Below are 21346 nucleotides of genomic sequence, written 5' to 3'. Positions count from 1 at the left end.
ATATTATCTACTGAGAGTGCTACTTAAATGATACAATTTGTCAAGTGAAAGTATACCTTTTTAAAAAGATAAAAACATCTTACATACACTTTAAGGTTACTCTATTAGACATCAGAAGTTTTAAAAATACCTTAAGAATATTATGGTCTCATGTGACATGTTTTGTATATAGTTTTATATATACTATGTATATGTGTTTAAAAGTGAAATGAACAATAAATTTGATTCCTAATATTTTTGTGCTTATTTTCAACACAGGCTGATAATGCTACAAAATGTTATACACCTCATCTATACAAATTTTTAGTATTTAGCACAAATAATAAAAAATATTACAGCAATTTGTTAAAATGCTATTAGTTACTTGTTTATTAATATGAGGTTAATGTTTACATTTTCAGACGGGCTCTAAATTTATTAAAAATTAATGTTTTAGAAGATAATGTGATATTAAGAACTCAGAACTGCAAATTTAATTGCTTTTAAGTATGGAACCCTAAATTCATGTGGAATCAACTTGTTGGTGATGTTCAACATATTAAGTAGGTGGATACTTTTATGCCAAAGTAAACTTCATTTCACCACTTCTTTCAATCCCCGACTGTATTCATTGATAGGAAAATAACTTTCAGTTTTACTCATTAAATTTATTGAATTTTTGTTTGAGATCTCTTTTCCCCCAAGAAAACAAAAGGGAAAGAAAAGAGACTACTATTCATGAATATGGTCAGGATACCTTTAATACTCATGTGAATTTTTATCAGTCACCATCATGATTTCAAGTCATGAATTTATTTTTACATGCTTATGCATGCGTATTTACATGCATTAATTATTTAATTGATCTTGAATTCCATTAAATTTAAATGAGTAGGAGAAAAATTTGTTCATAGGATTTTGTTCTCGTTATATTACATTTTATTTTATTTTGTTTTATTTAAATAATCAGTTTAAGGCTTATAAAGGTTGATTTGCTCCTGAACTGCTTTATTCCCAGACATTGCCATCTTCCCCAACTACCACCAAGTCCTCTCCATCTGACCCCATGACCACCTCCAGAGCTAATCAGGTACAGTATCATCCTGTCATCTACACCATACTTTTCACGGGTGATTGCCTGCACACTGGAGAAAAAGATACTGGTGGGTTAAGGATGTATTCGTTCATTCACATTTGTGCACCATGATCAGATTCCAAATAACCTCAGAAAGAAATATCAGTTATTCCTGAAAATTTATATGTATTTTTAGCTTTAGATAATAAAAATAGACTCAGATGATAGACTACTAGAATTTTGGATTTTCCCCCTGAAATTTTGACTTTATGGAGCTCTGAGGGTTATTTATTTATTGAGTTGGTGTTTATTATTTCCCTTATTGTTTCTTCCTAGGCTTCCTGGTATATAAGTTAAGAATATCATATATGTAAAAAAAAAATGAATGTATAAATATGAGTTATTGAGCAAAGGTATATCTTTAAATGTGAATGCATTTTTCTTTGTTTTTTATTTCAGATATGCCTTACTGTGTAACAGTTTAAAACTTTTGATGAAAAACATTTCTAGCAATCTAAGAGTAACTGGAAATTGGTATTTGTAATAATTTTAATGCTGTTTAATAACTCAAGAAATGGTACTTTCTTAAAATTTAATAATACATTTTCTTTGCTGGAGTTGCAAACTTTGCAATGAAAAATATATCTTAGTTTTGACTTGATAATTGTTTTGGTACTGAATATTTGTAGGACATTCTTCAAAAATGTAGCTGTTTTTGGCACATTTAAGGAAATCATCTAAAATATTCTGTGTAATTCAGAGCCTTACTGTACTTTAACATGAGAAATGTTGAAAATATATTTATTAAAATGATTAAACACATTTTCATTTTGTCTGAATTGAGCTTCATTTAGGTGAGAAATGTTATTTTCTTTAATATTTCCACATTTTTACTAATATAAAGCCTTATCTTTTTAATATATTTTTCATGCAGTTGACTAATAAATTATTAACTTTGAGCTATATTTGCTAAATATATTAAATGTGGCTTTTGCATATGATCTAAGATATGGCTATCAGAATTATTTTGCTCATTTATTGATTCTAATACTTCTGCAACCTCAGGAAAATTTTTTAAATAACTAGAAGGAAAACTAACATTTAGAATGTTATTTTGTAGTAGGAGCTTGATTTTTATTTTATGCAGTAGCATTCCCTTCAAACAAAAATCCTTGATAATGCTCACATTTTAGCCCCAGTAAATTGGTTTAAAAAGTACACATCTCTAGTGATGAAACCCATCTCTTTTCTTTAAAGGTAATGGTGCTACATGAAGTGAGAAGCAAGCTTGCATTATTGATGCATGAAGTTGGAAAAGTGTATATGCATTTTCACTCAGACTTTTTCTCTTATGAGTTTTAATTATATGAATTAGAAAACTATTGTGAAAACAACTGACTTTAGTGTTCTTCTGCTTCATTCTCTTCCAAATAAAGACAAGACAAATGAGTACAGCACTCATTAAAAACAAATTATTTTTCTCAACATAAAGAGTAAAAAACTCTGGATCTAGAAGAAAAATCAACAATAATTTTGTCTTTAAAGTTAGATTTGTATTTTCTTGTATTTATTTTGTGGAAATATGATTTTTATAAAATGATTTATTAAAAAGCTTATTTTTTAAGTTTACTGATATAATATTTTTACCCTCTAGATATGTTAACACATCCACCTCTAGATATTTTTCTAATTTGGAAAATTAAGTCATGTGTGGTTTTATACTCTGTCCACAGTCATCAGTTATTAAAAGTATTTGTTTATACTTTGTTTTCTTCTGTTCTTGTGCAAACAAGCATAATACCTCCTGGATAACTTCAGGCAAGATATAAAATAACAAAACAAAATCCTTAAATTCATTGAAGGAATTATAGTTATCTTTCATCTTTATGTTATTAATAGTTTGTAATTATTTCATTCCCTACAGTATTTCCCAGTAGATTCTATGCATGTTGTAATAGAGAAGATAATTTGGTTTTTGTTGTTCATTCAGTCTTTAGATAGCTCACAGTTGTTTCTTGTGGATAGTCATAATTAATTCAGATTCACTAAAATTGACTTAGATGTATAAGAGTAATAACCAAGATAGTAAAATGGGTTCTAATGTGATCATCTTAAACTCTCCATATTTAAATTAGAGTTTAAACCTATAATAATATGACTTTCATTTCTGATATGTTTACTTTAACCTTATCCAGCAATTTAGCAGGTATGTCTGTAGTTTTATGTTAAAATTATTGTTTATGTCTTATAGCTAATCTGATATCCTCTGCTGTTAAAAAAATCACTGCAGACTTTTTCCATGTGAATTTTCATAAACAAATACAAAGCAATTTAGACAGCTGTTTGTGCTATTTCATCAATAATGGCTAAGTGAGTTGTGATTGAGTTTTCTTTAGACTAAATGGTTTGTGTTACAAACTAATAAAAGGAACTAAGAGACTATTAATATTTAGAAAACCCCAAAATAAAAAGCACAGAAAGTATGTTGAAAATAAGTTTTATCTGTAGTTTCCATTCTTTTAAAAATGACTATGATGCTTCAGTACCTACTGAATTTTACCTTCCTACTTTCATATTTCCACAAGCCAGACTGTTTTCACAGATCAGACTACAATGTTATGAGTCTGTAATAATTTCCCCTGGAAAACTGAAGGATTATCATATAAGAAGCCTTATAGAATGGTGGTTAAAAGTTAACTGGAGCCTAATTGCCTATGATCAAGTCTTTGTTCTGCTATTTGCTGAGTAAATTGGACCTCAGGTTCCCCTTCTGTGAAATTGAGATAATAAATTCATTATATTTAGAACGGCACTAGAATGCACTACTCACCTTATAAGTGTAAGAAGCTATGTTTACTTATTTTTTCTGAAATTTCTTTCAAATGATAAAAAAAAAGATAACTAATTAGTTACCATTCTTTAAGATGGTAACTAATTAGTTACCATTCTTTAAGATTGGTAACTAATACAGCATAAAACAGCTTAGTTAAACTGAGTTTTATCTTTAAAGAAAGATTCTGTGATACTAATATTGCTGCATTTTCAACACTAAAATATTTATATAATCAACATGTATGTAAGCTTTTAAAGATAGCTTTAGATGCTCTGTAGTTGTTTTCTTCTCAAGTGAGAGTACAAAGTTACTTGTTGTCTAACTTATAAATCAAATTTCTATTATTTCCCTATTAAGAAAGTTAGGGCTAATACTTTTACAACTTACACATTTTTGTCTGTGCATATTGCACGTGCAAGTTTGACACTTTGGAACTTTCAGAAGCAAATATATGGATAGAAATAAAATTAAAGTCTTAATCATGTGATTAAACTTTAAAAAGATAAAAAACAGAATCAGTTGGATTTGACCAATTATAAGTTATCTTTCTACATTTTTCAGTCACTTTGATTCAACAAAATGGTTTTGTTTATCAGTCAATGGTGCCAAAAATTAAATTCCAGTCTTAATTTTAGGTTCATGATTGTTAGCTCTCCTGGGATTCTTCTCAAATTTCAAGAAAAGTACAATAATTTTTTCAGAAACATGTGCTTTATAGAATTTATGTAATAATAAATTTGAAATTATATATCAAAATATACAAAACAAATAAGTAGGTAACTCGTATATAGAACCCTTGCTGTAGTTACAGGAAAAAACAAACGGAAGTCACTAGTCCCACCTTAGTTTCATGACCACAGATCTCAAATGACCCCCTAATTCTGTCAGGTAATCATAAGCCCAGTCACTTTTTTACTTTCTGAATGTCTGTTTCATAAATCCTTGTCTCATTTCAACACCTGTATTAGTTTTTTGTGTGTAACTGACTGCCACAAATTTATTGGCTTAAACTGCACACATTTATCACCTCAGTTTTCAATGGGTCAGAAGTCAAAGGCACTGTTAGCTGAGTCCTCTGCTCAGAGTCAAAAGCCAGCAATCAAAACTATCAGCTGGGGTTTATTTTCATCTGGAGGCCTGACTGAAGACTAATCTGATTTTAAGTTCTTGTAGGTTGATGACAACATTCAGTTTTTTGTAGCTGTATGACTGGGGACCCCAACTTCTTGTTGACTGTTGACAAGAGGAAGATCTCAGAGTCTAGAGGCTACCCAGGTCTCCTGCTATGTGACCCTCTCTACTGGCATTTCACAGTGTGGCTTTTTGCTTCTTGCAGACAGCGGGAAAATCTCTCCCCATTATATGTTAGCATGATGAAGTCTTATTGAACCTAAACGTAAGAATTACTTTCTACCATACAGTGAAATTTAATCAGAGTAGTGACATTCCATCCCTTTGCCATATCCTGTAGGTTAGAATCAGGTCACAATTTCTCCTCATGCTTAAATGGAGGGAACTATACAAGGCATAACACCAAGAGTGTAGAGATCATGAAGCCATATAAGAATTGTCTGTGCCACGCCGAGGTCTCTTGCTCTGTCCTCACTCCAGGCTCATAACCTTAACTTCCTACTTGACTGAGAAAAATGGAAGCAATAAAAACTTTCACAAAATCACAGCTTCACCTGTACCCACATATGCTACCTCTCAACTTTCCCTGCTTCTGTTTAAAACAAGTAATTTCAGTTGCACATTAAAGGCTCAATATTTTTTCTTTATTCAAGGTCATCTCTTCACTAATTCTCCCCTCTCTCTCATCTGTTAAGTTTTTTACCTCTATAACATTCCCATCAGCATACGTATATCTGTTTTTTCCTCTCATCTTAAAAGACAAAACAAAACTTCTTTTAATCTCACTTCCCTCACCAGCTAATGCTCCGTTTCTTATACTACTTTGTAGCAAAACTCACAAAAGTGTTTACTCTCTGTTTTGCAATTTTTTGTCTTCCCATTTTTTTCTTAAATCCATTCCTGTCAGATTTTTTCCTCCACAATTCTGCTAAAACTGTTTGTCTAGGACATCAGAGATGACCCCACCATTAATTTCTGTTGTCTGTTGTCAATCTGCATGGAACTTAATCTATCCACAGTATTGATTATTATAATAAATAATAATAATTTTTTATTATGACATTATTAAAAATAATGTCACTTTTGCTTCCTTGGTGTACTTTCATTGCTTGATGTACTTTTATTACTTGACTTCCAGGATATTATTGCACACCCTTTTTTTCCCTCCTGTATCATGCCATGTGCTTCATCTCAGAATCCTTTGCTAGTTCCTCCCATCATCCTTCTTAATATTTGAAACTCTGGATGTATACTTTTCTTCCTCCTCATATACTACCTTGGCTTTTATATTCTGACATATGCAAAATTTATGTTTTCATTGAGAAGTAGGTTTACTATGAACTAATGAAGCTTAAGGGCTACCCCAGTGGCTTAGTGGTAAAGAATCCGCCTGCAATACAGAAGACACAAGAGACCTGGGTTCGATCCCTGGGTTGGGAATATCCCCTGGAGGAGAGCATGGAAACCCACTCCATTGTCCTTGCCTGGAGAATTCCATGGACAGAGGGGCCTGGCAGGGTACAGTCCATGGGGTCACAAAGAGTTGGACTTGAATGAAGCGACTGAGCATGCATGCAGTGAAGCTTAAACCTTAGGATTCTTCACCTGCGCAGGCTTATTACAAGGCCCTCTACCTAATTTTATGTTTATAATTTTGAATGTAGAGGACAAAGATGTCCTCTAAAATTGTGAAAGATTCAGGTCCTACATAACAAGGGTTCACATTTATCTCTAATACACATATCAGAGTGAAACTACAGACTATATCCAAGTTTCCACTCAGCTCTTCCACATGCATATCTAATGGACATCTTTAATTCAGAAGTCCACAAACTACCCCAAACCTGCTCTATCTATAGCCCTTACAGTCTCTATTGAAGCAATTCCATGGACCGTTTTCTCAGATCTCAAGTCTTGGATTCATTCTCATCTCTTTTCTTTCATACCCCAAATCCAGTTCCTATAAGAAACAATGTTGACTCTATCACTAAAATACATATAGAATGTTGACCTCTTCTCATTACATCTACTGCTACCCTAGTCCAAGCCTGAATTATTACAGTAGTGTCTATATAGATTTCCCAGAATTTCTACCTTTGCACCCAAAAATCTGTTCTCCACTGAGCAAATGATTTCTTATAAAATTTCTCTGCTTACGCCTGTGATAGTTTTCCTTTGAACTTAGCAAAAGCCAATATCCTCCAAATGACATCTAATTAATTTATAGGATCCTTGCCAGATTACCACTTTCACTTCATTTCATATCAGTTGCCTCCTTACTCTGCCCTAGGTAAACCCACCTGCTTGGGTTGCCTTGCAGACATTAGGCAAGTTCTTGCCTCTCTCTACACTAAATTCTCCAATCTCAAAGAGATCTACTTGGCTAACATCTTCAATAGTCATCAAGTCTTTCTTCAAATATCGCTTCTCAATACCCTTTTGAGATGGATGTATCAAGCCACCCGATTTGATATTGCAACCTGGCCTCCCCATTCTTCCAGTACTTCTGATTCCCTTTATCTTGCTGTATTTTTTTTTCTTTTGCCTCGCAGAACACTGCATGCTTTGCTTGCTGTTGTTCAGTCACCAAGTTTGTAACCCCACAGATTGCAGCATGCCAGGTCTCCCTGTCCCTCACTATCTCCTGGAGTTTACCCAAGTTCATGTCCATTGAGTCGGTAATGCCATCCAACCATCTCATCCTCTGCCACCCTCTTTTTTCCCAGCATCGGGTCTTTTCCAATCAGTTGACTGTTTTCTTATCATCATACTAAAAAAATTATATATTGTCAGCCTCACTGTCCTAGAAAATCAAGTTACATGAGAACAATAGTCTGTTCTATTCTTTGATGTATCAGAAGCATTTGTTCCTTAGTCCCTAAGTCATATCCAACTCTTTTGTGACCCCACGGACTATAGCCCACCAAGCTCCTCTATCCATGGGATTCTCCAGGCAAGAATACTGGAGTGGGTTGCCATTTCCTCCTCCAGAGGATCTTCCTCACCAGGGATTGAAATCAGGTCTTCTGCATTGGCAGGAGGGTTCTTTTCCACTGAGCCACTAGCCTGGAACATTAATAGATTCTCAATAAGTATTTGTTGAGTGGCTAGTATTAGTTGGAAGAATAGGCTTATAGTCTGTATGGTTTTTAAAACTCATTTTTTATTTTTGAAAATCCTTTCTTCAAATGAAATCTTGGCACAGAAGTTCTCTAAAAATATAAGCCAACAGAAAAAGAAATACTATTGATTGTATAACGACATTAAGTAAAAGGGACATAGCCTTCTTTGTTAGATAACTTTTTCACTTCACCAGTACTCAGAGCAGTTTAAAAATATTTTTTTGTTTGTTTTGCAGAGGAAACCAGTCAAGCTCTTACCTCAAATAGGTCATAATTCTCCAACAAAATGTAAAAATTAAGCTTTATTTCCTTCAGTGTTGTATGTGATATCACGATAGTATTCTTTAGAAATATGTTTAATAAAATCCTAGAAAAATAGTGAAATTCAAATATTCTTTTTAAATGAACTTGCTGACTTTATTATACACATTAGATTTTATGTACTCAAAGCTATTAGGATGAGCCTTATAAAATTGCTGATATTTGAGTGCAGTTCCTTAGGCTCAACATAGAGTATCATATTCATATCAAAATCTCCAAGAATTCTTAGAAATAAATTGGACCAAAATTGAATCCATATTAGGAGAACATGGAGTTTTCATATAAAAACATCAAACATTCCCTTAATAAATAGACAGACTTACAGTAACCTTGGAGGGGAAAATTTAATATCATAGAAACCTTAATTCTTTTAAAGTAAAATGTAAATCTGTTGCAATTTCCCTTATATTCATTCCCTTTTTGTCTGGTTTTATGGGAAAGTGAAGCAAGACAAAATGATTTTAATGTTCATATGAAAAATGCCTGAGATTTACCATGAGACAGTTAATAGAATAGTTACCAAAATAATGTGTATGAGATTAAATACTTCACTCAGTATTAAAACTTACTATAAAACTCTAATAGTAAACCATATTTGGCATTAACACAAGCAAATATAATTGGTCAATGAAATGTAACAGATGTCAGAAATAGACCTAAGTTATATATGGGAACTTACTATATTCTGTCATTCCTTAAGAAAGGTAGTATAATTTAGAAATTAAGAGACTCGTACTCTTAGGCCATAGTTCCTAGCTTCAAATTAAATCTTTGCTGCTTCCTAATATTCTAACTTGAGAAAACATCCTTAACTTCACCATGTGCTGTGTGTTTGTAAAATGAATAATAACAGTGCCTGCTTCACAGGGTTGTCATGATTCTTGAGTGAAATCAGTGCATGAGAAGCATTGAGAACTCTGCTTGGTCCAGAGTAACATTTACATGTCATTTTATTTATTTTAGAAAAAGATGTTTTATTTGATAAATGGTACTGGCATACTTGACTATCCACCTGAATGAAAATAAATTTAACCTCTACCTTGTCCAGTATATAAAAATAGATCTTAGTGTATTCAAGATTGAAACTGTAAGACTATGTGATGAAATTATGATGTGAGAAATAAAGTTGAGGATGACTTTATAGAGCAAGAAGGAAATATGAGACATAAAGGGATAGGTTAAAACATTCAAATTTACAAATATTTTATATTTTTATATAGTGGAATACACCGTTAACAAGCAAAAGGTGACAGCATCCTTGAAAAAATATGTTTAGCATATATGACAATGAATTACTGTAAAGAGAGCCCCTAGATTGATAGTATAAAATAAAAATCCAGGAGAAAACATAGGTCAAGATTACGAAAAGGCAGTTTATAGAAGAGGAATGGAAATGTCCGATAAACACATGAAAGCGTATTTAACCTTACCAAGTATCAGGAAAATTTCAATCAGCATTCACAAGATTATATTTTTTTACCAGACAGACAAAATTTTATATGCATATGTGTAATACACATAAATCAGGAACACAAAAATTAATCTCTGTGTGGGCCTATGTGTGTGTGTTCATAAATTAAAAGTGTAGTCAAGGATATAGGCAATAATCATTCTCTTACAGTGTTGATGTAAGAAATGCTATATCATTACAGCTTTTGAGCATCTACCCAGTAAAATTTAATGCACCAATACATGGAAATATAGAGACAAAGATGTATATTGCAGCAAAAGTTGGAAAACCATCCGACCTTTAGCAGGAAAGTGGCTAAGTAAATATGGTATTATAGAATATTAATGTGGTAATGCTATTAAAAATAATGAATTAGAGCCACATAAATTGGCCTAGGATAGTGTTCATAATATTAACTGAAGAAAATTAAGTTGCTAAGAAACATATGGCCTTCTTTTTAATAGTCAAAAAATATCTTGTGTTTGTGTATCGTCCGGATGATGACAAGGAATACGAACATTATTAAGTTTTTATATTTCTGCTTTGGTTTCAAAATGCTAACTAGGGGAAAGTAAAACAAGATGGAAAAAAACAATGGCTTCAGTTACAATTTATGTAATGTTTTAAGGAATCTAAAGTGGGAACTTTCCAAAAGATTGAGAAAGAGTGGACCATCTTTGATATTAGATATATGTGGACTACTTGGCCCTTTCGTTTCCTAGTTGTCAGATGCTTGTTGAGGAGTTTCAAGAAGGGTCACAAGAGAGGCTTCAGGACTAGAAGAGACACACTTTAGTGGCAAAGGAAATGGCAGTTGTTTCATAGTTAAAAGTTATGCCAAATTAAATGATTATGTAATATTTGTAATATTTTTATTTATTCTTTATTAATATAGCAAAAGGTCTCAATTCTAGTCTCATCAAAATTACCAATAGAGATTCTTATTTAATAAATCTAGGATGAGATTATGCATCTATATTTGAACAGTTAGAAAAACGTTTCCTAGAGTCTTTACTTGGGTAACACCATTTACCATATGAAAATGCACAGTAGTTTATTAAAAACTATAATTATATAATTGTGTATTACATAGCAATTTCCCTTTACAAAGACTTTTTTATGAAATAACACTTCAAATATTATTTGATAAACATTAAAGAAAAACATACTTGTATAGAAATTGAGGGGTGTTAATTTTATCACTGAGAACAGTAGAGGTTTACTAGTAATTACAATTTAAATCTATGAATAAATATTATACAAAGGATAATTGTCTTTTCAGATAGTCATAGTTTTTTGACTATTGCCAAATTCATTTAGAGGTTTTCTAACCTTGGAGATCTTTATATATGCAGATTATGTTACTATTTTCAAAGATTATTTAGCAATATTTTTGCCAAAAATGATGGTAAAAGGCTAAATGAGCACTTCCTAACTATACCCATTCCACTGCAAATGTCTGGCTTCGTTAGTGTGCTGTGCTGTAGATGATGTGCCCTTCACAGCTAGTGATGGGCATCAGGGGATCTTTCTGAGGGCAAGTTAAGAATTTCTGCTGAAAACAGCACACCATTAATATTTTCAGGTTAGAATTATAACATATCTTTTAGTGAATACCAGGTTATGTGACCTTCCAAAGTCCCTGCTAAAGGTTCATTTCATATGAAGATGTACTTGTATTTATGGAAAGCCTAGGGCTTTTGAAGTTTTCAGATTGAAGAAAATGGTACACTCCAGGGGGAAAAGAGTTAATGAAATGTGAAATGTACCTTATTTTACATCCTATATGTGCTTTGGGCACTGATAAAAATACAGAGTGCCTTGTCTAGTATTAGCTGCTAAGTAGGCAGATAGACAATAGTCTTTGTTTTTCTGGACTGCTACCTAGTAGGTAAAGGTGGTTTGTTGGTTTCGTCAGCATTCTCCTTTAAGTCAGAGCTCTGGTAGTTCTTGCAGATGCTGTGTTCTCAAGACAGAACATTATATGTGCCTTTATATAACCGAAGCACTTAATGTTTCATTACTCCAGAATGTGCACTAGTCTTCAACAGACTTTTTTGTCTTTCAATTAAAGCCATATAAAATAGAAAATACACAAAATAGGAAAATTGGGTAGTTATCAACATTTTCAACATTTCAGTTTTATTTAGAAAATGATTAGAAGTAGGAATACTTTTGCATATTCTCTTAGATAAGAGTAGTTTTGCCAGAGTTGATAATCTGTTCACTGTGGATAAAAATTTATTTCTCATTTTTATTTCTAATTTTTTAATCTTTGATTTGGGAATATTCCAGTTGATCTTTTTCATCTTCTGAACATAATACCTCATAATTTATTTTATTGGTCTTTAGTTTAGCTATTGTTTTTTTTTTTTCCTTCCATTAGGTGATACAGTCCTTCAGTTACATTTTTAAAATATTTTTGAAAATACAAATGGTTTGTTTCGTTATAAAGCTTTTAGCCAACTAAGAGTTATAAACGTATTTTTATTAGTGTTTCATTAATGTTTTAGAAGTGAATTGCTTCAGTCCATCCATAGGAAAAGAATTTAGTTCTATGACTAGTAATATGTTTATTTAAATTGCAGACATTCTTCTGTAGCTTTTCATTTATTAGTCGGTATATGTTTTCATATTCCAAGTATTAATATAATGAGAATAATTCAGGACATTTTCATTTCTCAATGACAGTCATTGGTGATAGTAAGTTAACAATGTCCCTTTACTAATAAGATACTGAAATATAGACACCTATTATTTTTTTAAAAAGCATATACTGCCTTCAGAAATACTCTTGGTGAAATTAAAATATAAGAAATGTTGAATTTAGCTTGATTAGTAAATATAAAATACCTACAAGTAACTGTAATTTGATTTCAATAATATTTTAAATCATGTTAAAAATATGGCACATCAATCTATCATTAATTAATAATACTTAACTTTAATGGTGAAAATCGCTTAATCAAAAATTTGTAAAAGCAAAATAATCCAAATTGTGAAAGTTTTCTTAGTAATTAGCTACCACAGTTACCTAAGTTTAGAGATCAGTTTTTAAACATAGTTCAACATTTACCTCCAATAATATCTTATCAGATTAGTTTGCTTACATTATAGAGTATTGAGTCAGCCCATACTCAGAATTTTAAATGGCTTTATATTCCTAGATTAACTTTAGTGGTTTTCCTAAACAGGCATTTAGCATAATTACATTCTTATTTAAAACTATGATTTTACATTTTCTTGTTTTAAAATTTTATATGTATTTTCTGGGACTTCCCTGGCGATCAAGTACTTACAATTCCATTCTTCCAGTGAAGAGGACACAGGTTCAGTCCCTGGTTGGGGAACAAAGATCCCACATGCCAGGTGGCATGGTCAAAAATAAAACAAAAACAAAAAAATTTTTAGGTATTTTCTATATCTGTTTTTCTGCCAGCTCATTTTATAATACACATTTAAATGTTTATTAGTATTTATTATGCCACATGTCTGGAAGCTTCATGAAAGCGAGATCTTATGCTTTCTGTTTAACTCTGTATCTCCAGGAATAGTACCTAGAATTCAGTAAATAATTATTCAATGAATATAGGAAATATACTAAATTTATTTTAAATGACTTGTTCGTTCTGCTTTTGCAGGACTTCAGCAGCCTAATTTGGGGATAATTTTTCGATTTCCTTTGTTATGGTGCTTTAAAAACTTTTTAAATAAGACAAGTTTTTATATGGTAAGAAAAAAAGCTCATCTGAAACCCAGCCTCTATTATTTTATTCAGTTTTATCTGTGTATAATTTTACACTGTTTAACTCAAATTCTACATATACATTTATATATATTTTTTAATTGTGCATAGATATTTTCCACATTATTTTATTATAGTTTCATATGGTGTCTTTTACTGTTTTACTGTGTATATGACATTTTCCATGTTTGGGATTATTTCCCAGATAGATCACAGAAGGAGAGAAACTAAGTTAAAGATTATGCTCATTTTATAATGTAATGTGTTACGTAAAGTGATTTCCTAAATACATTGCCACAGAAAAGAGGTTAAAAGAAAGAGATGAAGATAGTTAAGCCTGTCCCTTATTTTCATTTAGTTTGCCTTTTTGTGTGATTAATTTTGCTGTTTTGTGGAATATCTTTGATTATTTTAGATGTTAAATATTTTCTTGTCCTGCACAGTCCTTTGCTGTTCACTGTTTAATGAATTATCTGTTCACTTTTGCCTTCCACTAGATTATCTTGTCCATTCCTCTGGCTTTAAATACTATTGCTGTGTTAACTCTCAAACCCACAACCAATCACCTACTTGGCATGTTCTTATGGGTGGTGCATTTCAAACTTGATATATCCAAAATAGAATTTTTGATTCTGTCTTTATCTTTCACACCTTTCCATCATCTGCTTCAGTAAACACAGCCCCTACTTTCATGTTCACAGCTGTTTTTCATTTTTTTAGTTTATTGTTATAACCTCTAAAATATCAAGTTTAAAATATTTGTTTTCATATTAAAAGCCCAAATATATATTTCATTAATCAGAATTAAGAACTCTGAACTTATTATATATACCCTGAAATAGCTGAGCTAAAAAGAGAAGGTTTGAAACTAATAGTTTCAAAAAGCTTTTTAATAATTTGACACGTGGATGGTGATGGCAAATGAGATTTCCAGAAATTTAACCTCAATTTAGTAAAATCTGGTTTGGTAAGCAATAAGAAGACAAACCCCAAATTATTTTCATTTGGAAATAATAAGCTGCTCTATAATAGTTTATCATTCACACCCTCATGTTTTCTTCATCATTACTTGACCTCTAGTAGTAGTCTTTTTTGATATATCTAGAGTGCTTATCCCCTCAACATAACAGACATAGTTCCAAGGGCTATTTTTTATTTTTTTCTTAACCCATAAAGAATATATTTCTCCTATTTTTCTTATTCCTAAGTATATCCCTCTCTGAAATATAGTATGTATTTTTAAAACATGCAGCAGTCACCAAAAAGGGGGGGGAAAAAACTTGGAATAATTCTTCAGTGGAAAAAGCAAAAAAAAAAATGTATTAAATTTTAAAAAATTGTTCAGTTAAACTTGGTTTGCCTTAAGAAATTTTGTGGTGATTATCATTCATTTTCTGTCTTATCTCAAAGAAACACAAAAAAGAGGTATGCTGTCTGTCATCCTCTACCGTATCTTACAGCCAGAGGGGAAAGTAAAGTATGGCCCTTTGGAAGAAGATATAAAATGAAAGTACAGTTTCCACAAAGCTTTTAAAAGTCAATTATTTTAAGGTAAAAATGCAGTTGCTTGAAGTAAGGCAAGATGTGGGAGGTAATTATACCAGTTAGGAATTGTGATTATGAGTCAGGAGAAGTAGACACTGTGATTGAGTCATCTTATTAATTGATCCAGTTTATCACTTAGTCAAGTAAACACTGAAATGTTTGTATTCTAGACTTTTAGAACCAACCTGACAACATTTTTTTATGGCTGAAGAAGCCTAGCCACAAGCTTAATGAGTAAGAAGTTACAAAATAACATATGAAAAAATAATAAATGAAAAATTATAAAAAGACATAGAGTGCATATTTAATTTAATTTTATTGGATTTTTAAATAGCAAATATGTTACTGATTTCAATAATTTTATAAGATTAAAACATCTGTACATTTATTTCGTAGATTTCAGTATGGTTGTAACATAATTTGAATTTTAGATTTTAGAGATGATAAAGTTTTTTGTTTTTTTTTTTTTGGTAAGAACCCAGTATCATACGTTACACACACATACACACACACACTCACTCACTCACTCTTTCTCTTTCTCTCTGCTGCATGGCCATCTTTCAAATAGTTTATTTAGTTCTTACATATATATCTATTTATTTTCATTGCATTTGAGCTGCTGTTGGAAAACCTAAGATTTCACAAAGTTAAAATAGGTGAGTTTAAGGGGAAGAACAGTGTGGGGAATACAGGTAACATTTTAGTCATTTGAAACAAATGAATATACAAAGGCAGAGACCTAGAAAAACACGTAATATAGAGTATATTCGAGAACTAGCAGGTAAAGTTTGGCTTCAGCATAGGATACTAGTCATAGAAATTAAACTGGAAAGACAACTTGGGGACAAGGTATGGAGAATTTGGAAAGTCTACATGAGGAATCTGGATAATTTAGTGGGTAGCTGGAGTGAAATCACTGAAGGCTATTGAGTAGTTTTTTAATAAAGCTAAAATAAAAACACCTACAAGTCTTTGATTTTTATCGATGACAAAACTGAAGTGTTTTGACAAAGGTCACACAGCAGAGCTAGGGTGAGGGTCCATATGTCCTAACTACCAATTCTAGATTCTTCTTATTACACCACACTTTACTTTAGATAGGCTAAACAGTAGGACTGGCAAGAACCGTACAAGGGAAAAAAATCAACAGTGCATAACAGGATGTAGAGATCTAGGGAGCAAGAGAAGGCACAGATGGCTTCCAGGTTTAAAACCTGGTGTTGGCAGTAGGTGGAGGGTAAGGATATATGAGAAAAGACACAGCATGGTATTTTATGATAGATACTGAGACATGCTTGTGAAAAATGGTACTGCCTTAAATTTGGTTATCAAAAGTAAGTAGATTAAACAGACTAGTAGAGAGTTGGAAGAGCTGCTTTTTTATTCTTTTTGGAAGAAAAAGACATTCTTTTTCTATGTCATACATTTTTTGTCAAAGCAGTACTTTTTAGAAAGGCAGTTATTTATATAAAATCTATAATCAAAAGAAAAATACACTTTTTGCAAGTTACTCTGCTTGGCAGTTCAGTGTGGATCTGCCCAAGTGATACATGCATCTTCAATGGTCACTAATAAGTGGTGTCTCAGTAGCCCACAGGGTAATACCCTAGGCAAATGAAGGAGATTTATCCTATTAGATCATGCAGGGTATATCTCAGTAAAAGAATATTAGTTAATACACTCCTTTCTCTTTACCAGAGTTAAGACATCTTGGCTTTTAGAACATCAAGAGATACAATAAAATGTCAGTATTTTTTTTTTTTTTTTGGAAAGGCAAATACTACATGATATAACAAGAACACATTTTCAAAGCTAATATTTTATCGATTACAAATTATTGAAATCTAATTCAAAGTGATGTAACAACAACAAAAAAAAAGATGGGGTTATATTGATTCCGTGCTGGCTTTAAACATGGTTAGATTCAGATGCCAAAATGCTATCAGAAACCTCTCTCTCTCTTTCCATTCCTCAAGTCTCTTTTTATCTAAGTTAACTTTATTTTCAGACAGCTTCTTCCTCCGTCCATATATTGACAAGATAGCACTAGTAACATCGAGCTTGTGTTCTACTAGATCACACGGTTACTTCCATCCCAACAGTTTCGCAGATTCTTAAGGCTCTTACTGGACCATCCTGTGTCACGTGCTCAATCCCAATTCAGTACCTGCTAAGAGATGTGGGAAGTGTGATATGTAGGCTTAGGTCATGTTTCCACTTCTAAAGGCATTGGAAGGTGGTCAGCCTTACCTAAAGTACCAGTACTTAGAATGAGAGAATATTTCCTGAAGGCAAAGTGGAGTCTGTTGTCAAAGGAGATGTCAGCTGACTGAATGAATGAGGTAATAGATAACCACCATTGACAGGAATTGCTAAAAAAAAGTAAAGCAGTACACATGTAGCGTAAAACATGGAAGCCCTAAATAAAATAGTTCATACTATTAATTGGGCTATCTTAAACTATACTTGAACTTGTTTTGCATTTTTAAGGTATGGCTTTATGAAATAATTCAATAATTTTCCTTCCATAAGAAATATGCCTACAGACACTCTCATTCTTTTTTAAGACCATAATGAGTTGGAGTTCTTATTTGGCAAAGGAGTAAATGTGTTTTTCTTAATGCTTATTTTTAATTAGAAAAATGTCAATTTTAAGTCCACCTATTTGGTGTTTTTAACTTTTTCATAGCATTCCCATAGAGGTTCTTCTTTTATGGTTGCAAATAAACAGTCGCTGTATTCCTTGTTTTTCTGAAAACAAGCAATTGGTATAATTATATTGTTAATCTTTTCTCATGTTTCTTTGATATAACAGTTGTAATCTAGGAATAAGGAAAATTTAAATACAATTCTTTTTTTTTAAAGTAGTACCATTATTTAAGCGGATCATCACTACTAAGACGGGTTTAGGTTTGAACAGGAACTCTCTGACATGGAGATAACAGCAACCTGACAGGGAATACGTAGTAAAGAATACAATACTAATACTACTAAAATGAAATATGATCATCTCTCAAAGATTTTCTTACCCCTTTTTCTTCAAGTTATACTGTCTCCTTTGTACACTTTACATATTTTTGTACCCACACTTTAGGACTTGACTGCACTGATACATTTACACATCTATTTTCTGTAACTGATCTGAGAGTTACGTAAAGGCAGGAACAGTATATATATCCTTTAGCTCCCAACACGGGGCCTGGGTCACTTAATAAGCTTTCTACAAAAGATTGGGTGGATGGTAGCAACTATAGGTCATATTTCTGAAGGGAAAACTGATTTGCAAATGTCAGGAATATATATGATATGGCTGATACTCATTACACCAAAAAATTGTATGCTAAGATACAACTTTTTTTTTTCTTTCAGTTCTTTAGAAATAAGAATGTATATGTCAGTGTGATAACAGAATGAATCAATGAAAATGAAGTCGTAGATAGAATTAAAATCAGCTATTTGTCCTCTCTTTTGGGATGTAAACACTGTCAATACACAGATTTTCCTTTAGGTAAATGTTGTATTTCCATGTCCCAAGAAGTAAGCACGTAGGCTGTCTCACATAATTCTCGACACACTTTTCTCATTCCCTACCCATTTTTCAGTTGCTCAGCATCTTCAAGCTTCCACACTTGTGGTTCACTTCTTTATGGCTCTAATCTGGCACATAAAATGGAAACAGAACACTATTCTCAAAAAAAAAAATAAAACACTATTATCTCAGATACTATATTAATGCAAATGAATTATTTTTTCTTTTTGTCTCAACTTGTCCCTTTCAGAGAGTCTCTTTCCTGTCTGTCAATTTTAGATTAATACTAAATATGCAAATAAATATGAATGTATTCTTTTAATTTTTCAGAGAAAAAATAGAGTAAGAGGTTTTTCATGTCATGTCAGAAATAAAAGTTGAGTCATATTCATTGGCTAGGCTACAAAGTTATTTACTTTTATTAAATTTGGAGTTTAATATAAACTTACATTTATGTTTTCTTTAATTTTCTATTTCTAAAATCATTCATTGTAAGCAAAATTATAACTAAAGTTAATAAATGCTACATTATAAATATTAATATGCAATCACTACTGTCTTCTGTTCATACACACCTTTAGTTACATGTAGACGAAAATCAGTTGTATCAGTTATACCAGCAAAATTTGGAAGCTGCATCAGTATTTGATAAAATAACAAATATGGCTGACAGTATTTATTTAAGATTATGTCAAACATTAATAATTTAAACTAAAATCCAGAAAATGTACTTACTACATAAAGACATCTTTAGAATAAGGATAAATGACGTGGTGTAATTCTTCAATTTACAAAGATATATTTTTTTGGAAGATGTTTATTTTTATCAAAAGTTCACATACTGTTTCTGAAAAATACATTATTTTAGTTTTTTTGAATATTTAAAAGGAAAAAAATGATTAAAGGGAAAAATTTTAAAGGAAGGATGAGGTAATATGCTTGTATAAGTAACGTAAGTATTGGGTACACATTTGCAAGTTGTTCTAGAAAGACAGAACTAATCAATTAATCCTAGAGTTAAAAAAAAAAAGTTACAGCTGCAGTAACTGGTGTGCAGTGTGGTAGAAATTAACAAAATCTTCACACAACTTATAGAAGCTTATTTTAGAGTGGATGTTGTAAAATTATATGTTTCATTACTTTTTACTGACAGTCTGTAGGATAGCTTCCATTAACCTTTCATGTGCTATTAGTCTCTTCCTGGGTTATAATCATGCAGGCAGTCATTACACGGAGTAAAACAATAGTGGTATTAAATTTTAAAATAGCGCTTTTGAAAGTCTTAGTTGATTAATATGTTTTTCCTCATAAAAGATTGCATTAAAACACCTCAGTTTGTCAGTATATGTGTTTTCAGCAATATTTTATTGCAAAAAATTTTCTAATTTTGAAAAGAAATCATGATTTATAAAATATAATCATATTTAACATTCAGATTTGTAAATCCTTAAAAGTAAATTTTCTTAATATTTTATGTGCACAGAATAAACTATAAGGATGATTCTAACTCATCTTAAGTGGTGTAAGATGTATTCATGGTTTAACTTTCTAATTGTATTACTTTAACATATTTCAATATTTCAGACAAATAATTTTCTACCAGAAAGTCTGAGAACAAAAAACAAGTTAACTTGTTAAAAAAAATTGTCTCTCAGTCGACTTCTTGAATATGAATGAACTTAATCAGGGGAACAAGAGAAATATATTTGACATTCCAAAGAAATGTTTCTAGAAAATTTAATTTTTTCAGTAAAATGATATGATTATATATAGACAAATTGTAATGAAACAAAATTCTACTGTGACTTTAATTTATACATGTGGGAAGAAAAGTTTTGTGGGATGTGTGTATATAATATGTGTAAATATATTAATGGGGTAACCTATTCTAGAATTTGAGTTTATACTTTCACTGCTTGCTATCTTCCTAAAAATACATGACTTTATTATTTTTTTTTTTAATTCTTACCCAAGTCTGTGTTTTAAAGATAGCATGGCAATACTTGCTAAAAATTAACTAATGAGATATCTCATAAAGTATCTCAACTAAATTTCTGCTGAAATTTATGCCCATTTAAATGTCTGGGACAAGGAAAGCAGTTACTTCAGTGCTTTGTCAGTGATAGAACATTCACAGTTTTTATCTCCTGGTGAATCATAAAAAGTGCCATATGTATTTTTGTGCTACCAAAATATAATTTTAAATGTTAATATCTACATTTTAATTGAAAGGGTTATGGAAAATACCATCCTGATTTTATACATCTTATAATAGTATTCGATTATGATTAAATAATTTAAAACATGCTGAGTTTTGTGGCTGGATGTTTTGGTTCAAATTAGCTAAAGTGCCTATACTTCGTATGGTCACAGTGAATCATTGTGACTATTCATGTGACTGCAGTAATTTTTAATTAATCTTTGGCAATATGGTTGTAAGGTCTATTTTTAAAAATGTAGCTATTGCTGCCAAAAAGAGAATTATCTACGTAATCAAAATAGTCATTTTACAAATTTAGACAGATGTAATATTACTCTCAAATAGCCCCTAACCTACCTAAAAGCTACTGAATTTTTTTATATTACTAATTGTTTTGAGTTATTGTTAAGGTTACA

The 21346-nt window shown here is 31.4% G+C and overlaps 1 protein-coding gene across 8 annotated transcripts in view; it reads left to right on the top strand.

Annotated features, from left to right (window-relative positions):
• NOVA1 (NOVA alternative splicing regulator 1) overlaps window positions 1-21346 on the top strand; it is a 166947-nt gene that overhangs the window by 141937 nt on the left and 3664 nt on the right. For 6 of the 8 annotated variants that reach the window (XM_070775402.1, XM_070775404.1, XM_070775407.1 and 3 more), the window contains one exon: window positions 998-1069. The exons of the other annotated variants lie outside the window; for them this stretch is intronic. In XM_070775402.1, the coding sequence (XP_070631503.1) occupies window positions 998-1069 (72 nt within the window). The remainder of the gene's footprint in view (window positions 1-997; window positions 1070-21346) is intronic. 8 annotated transcript variants of the gene reach the window in all.

This window comes from Bos indicus, chromosome 21 (genome assembly GCF_029378745.1).
Source record: "Bos indicus isolate NIAB-ARS_2022 breed Sahiwal x Tharparkar chromosome 21, NIAB-ARS_B.indTharparkar_mat_pri_1.0, whole genome shotgun sequence".
In the NCBI taxonomy this organism is placed as follows: domain Eukaryota; kingdom Metazoa; phylum Chordata; class Mammalia; order Artiodactyla; family Bovidae; genus Bos; species Bos indicus.
The sequence above is the reverse complement of the archived record's forward strand: the minus strand, read 5'-3'. Positions and strand labels throughout refer to the sequence as shown.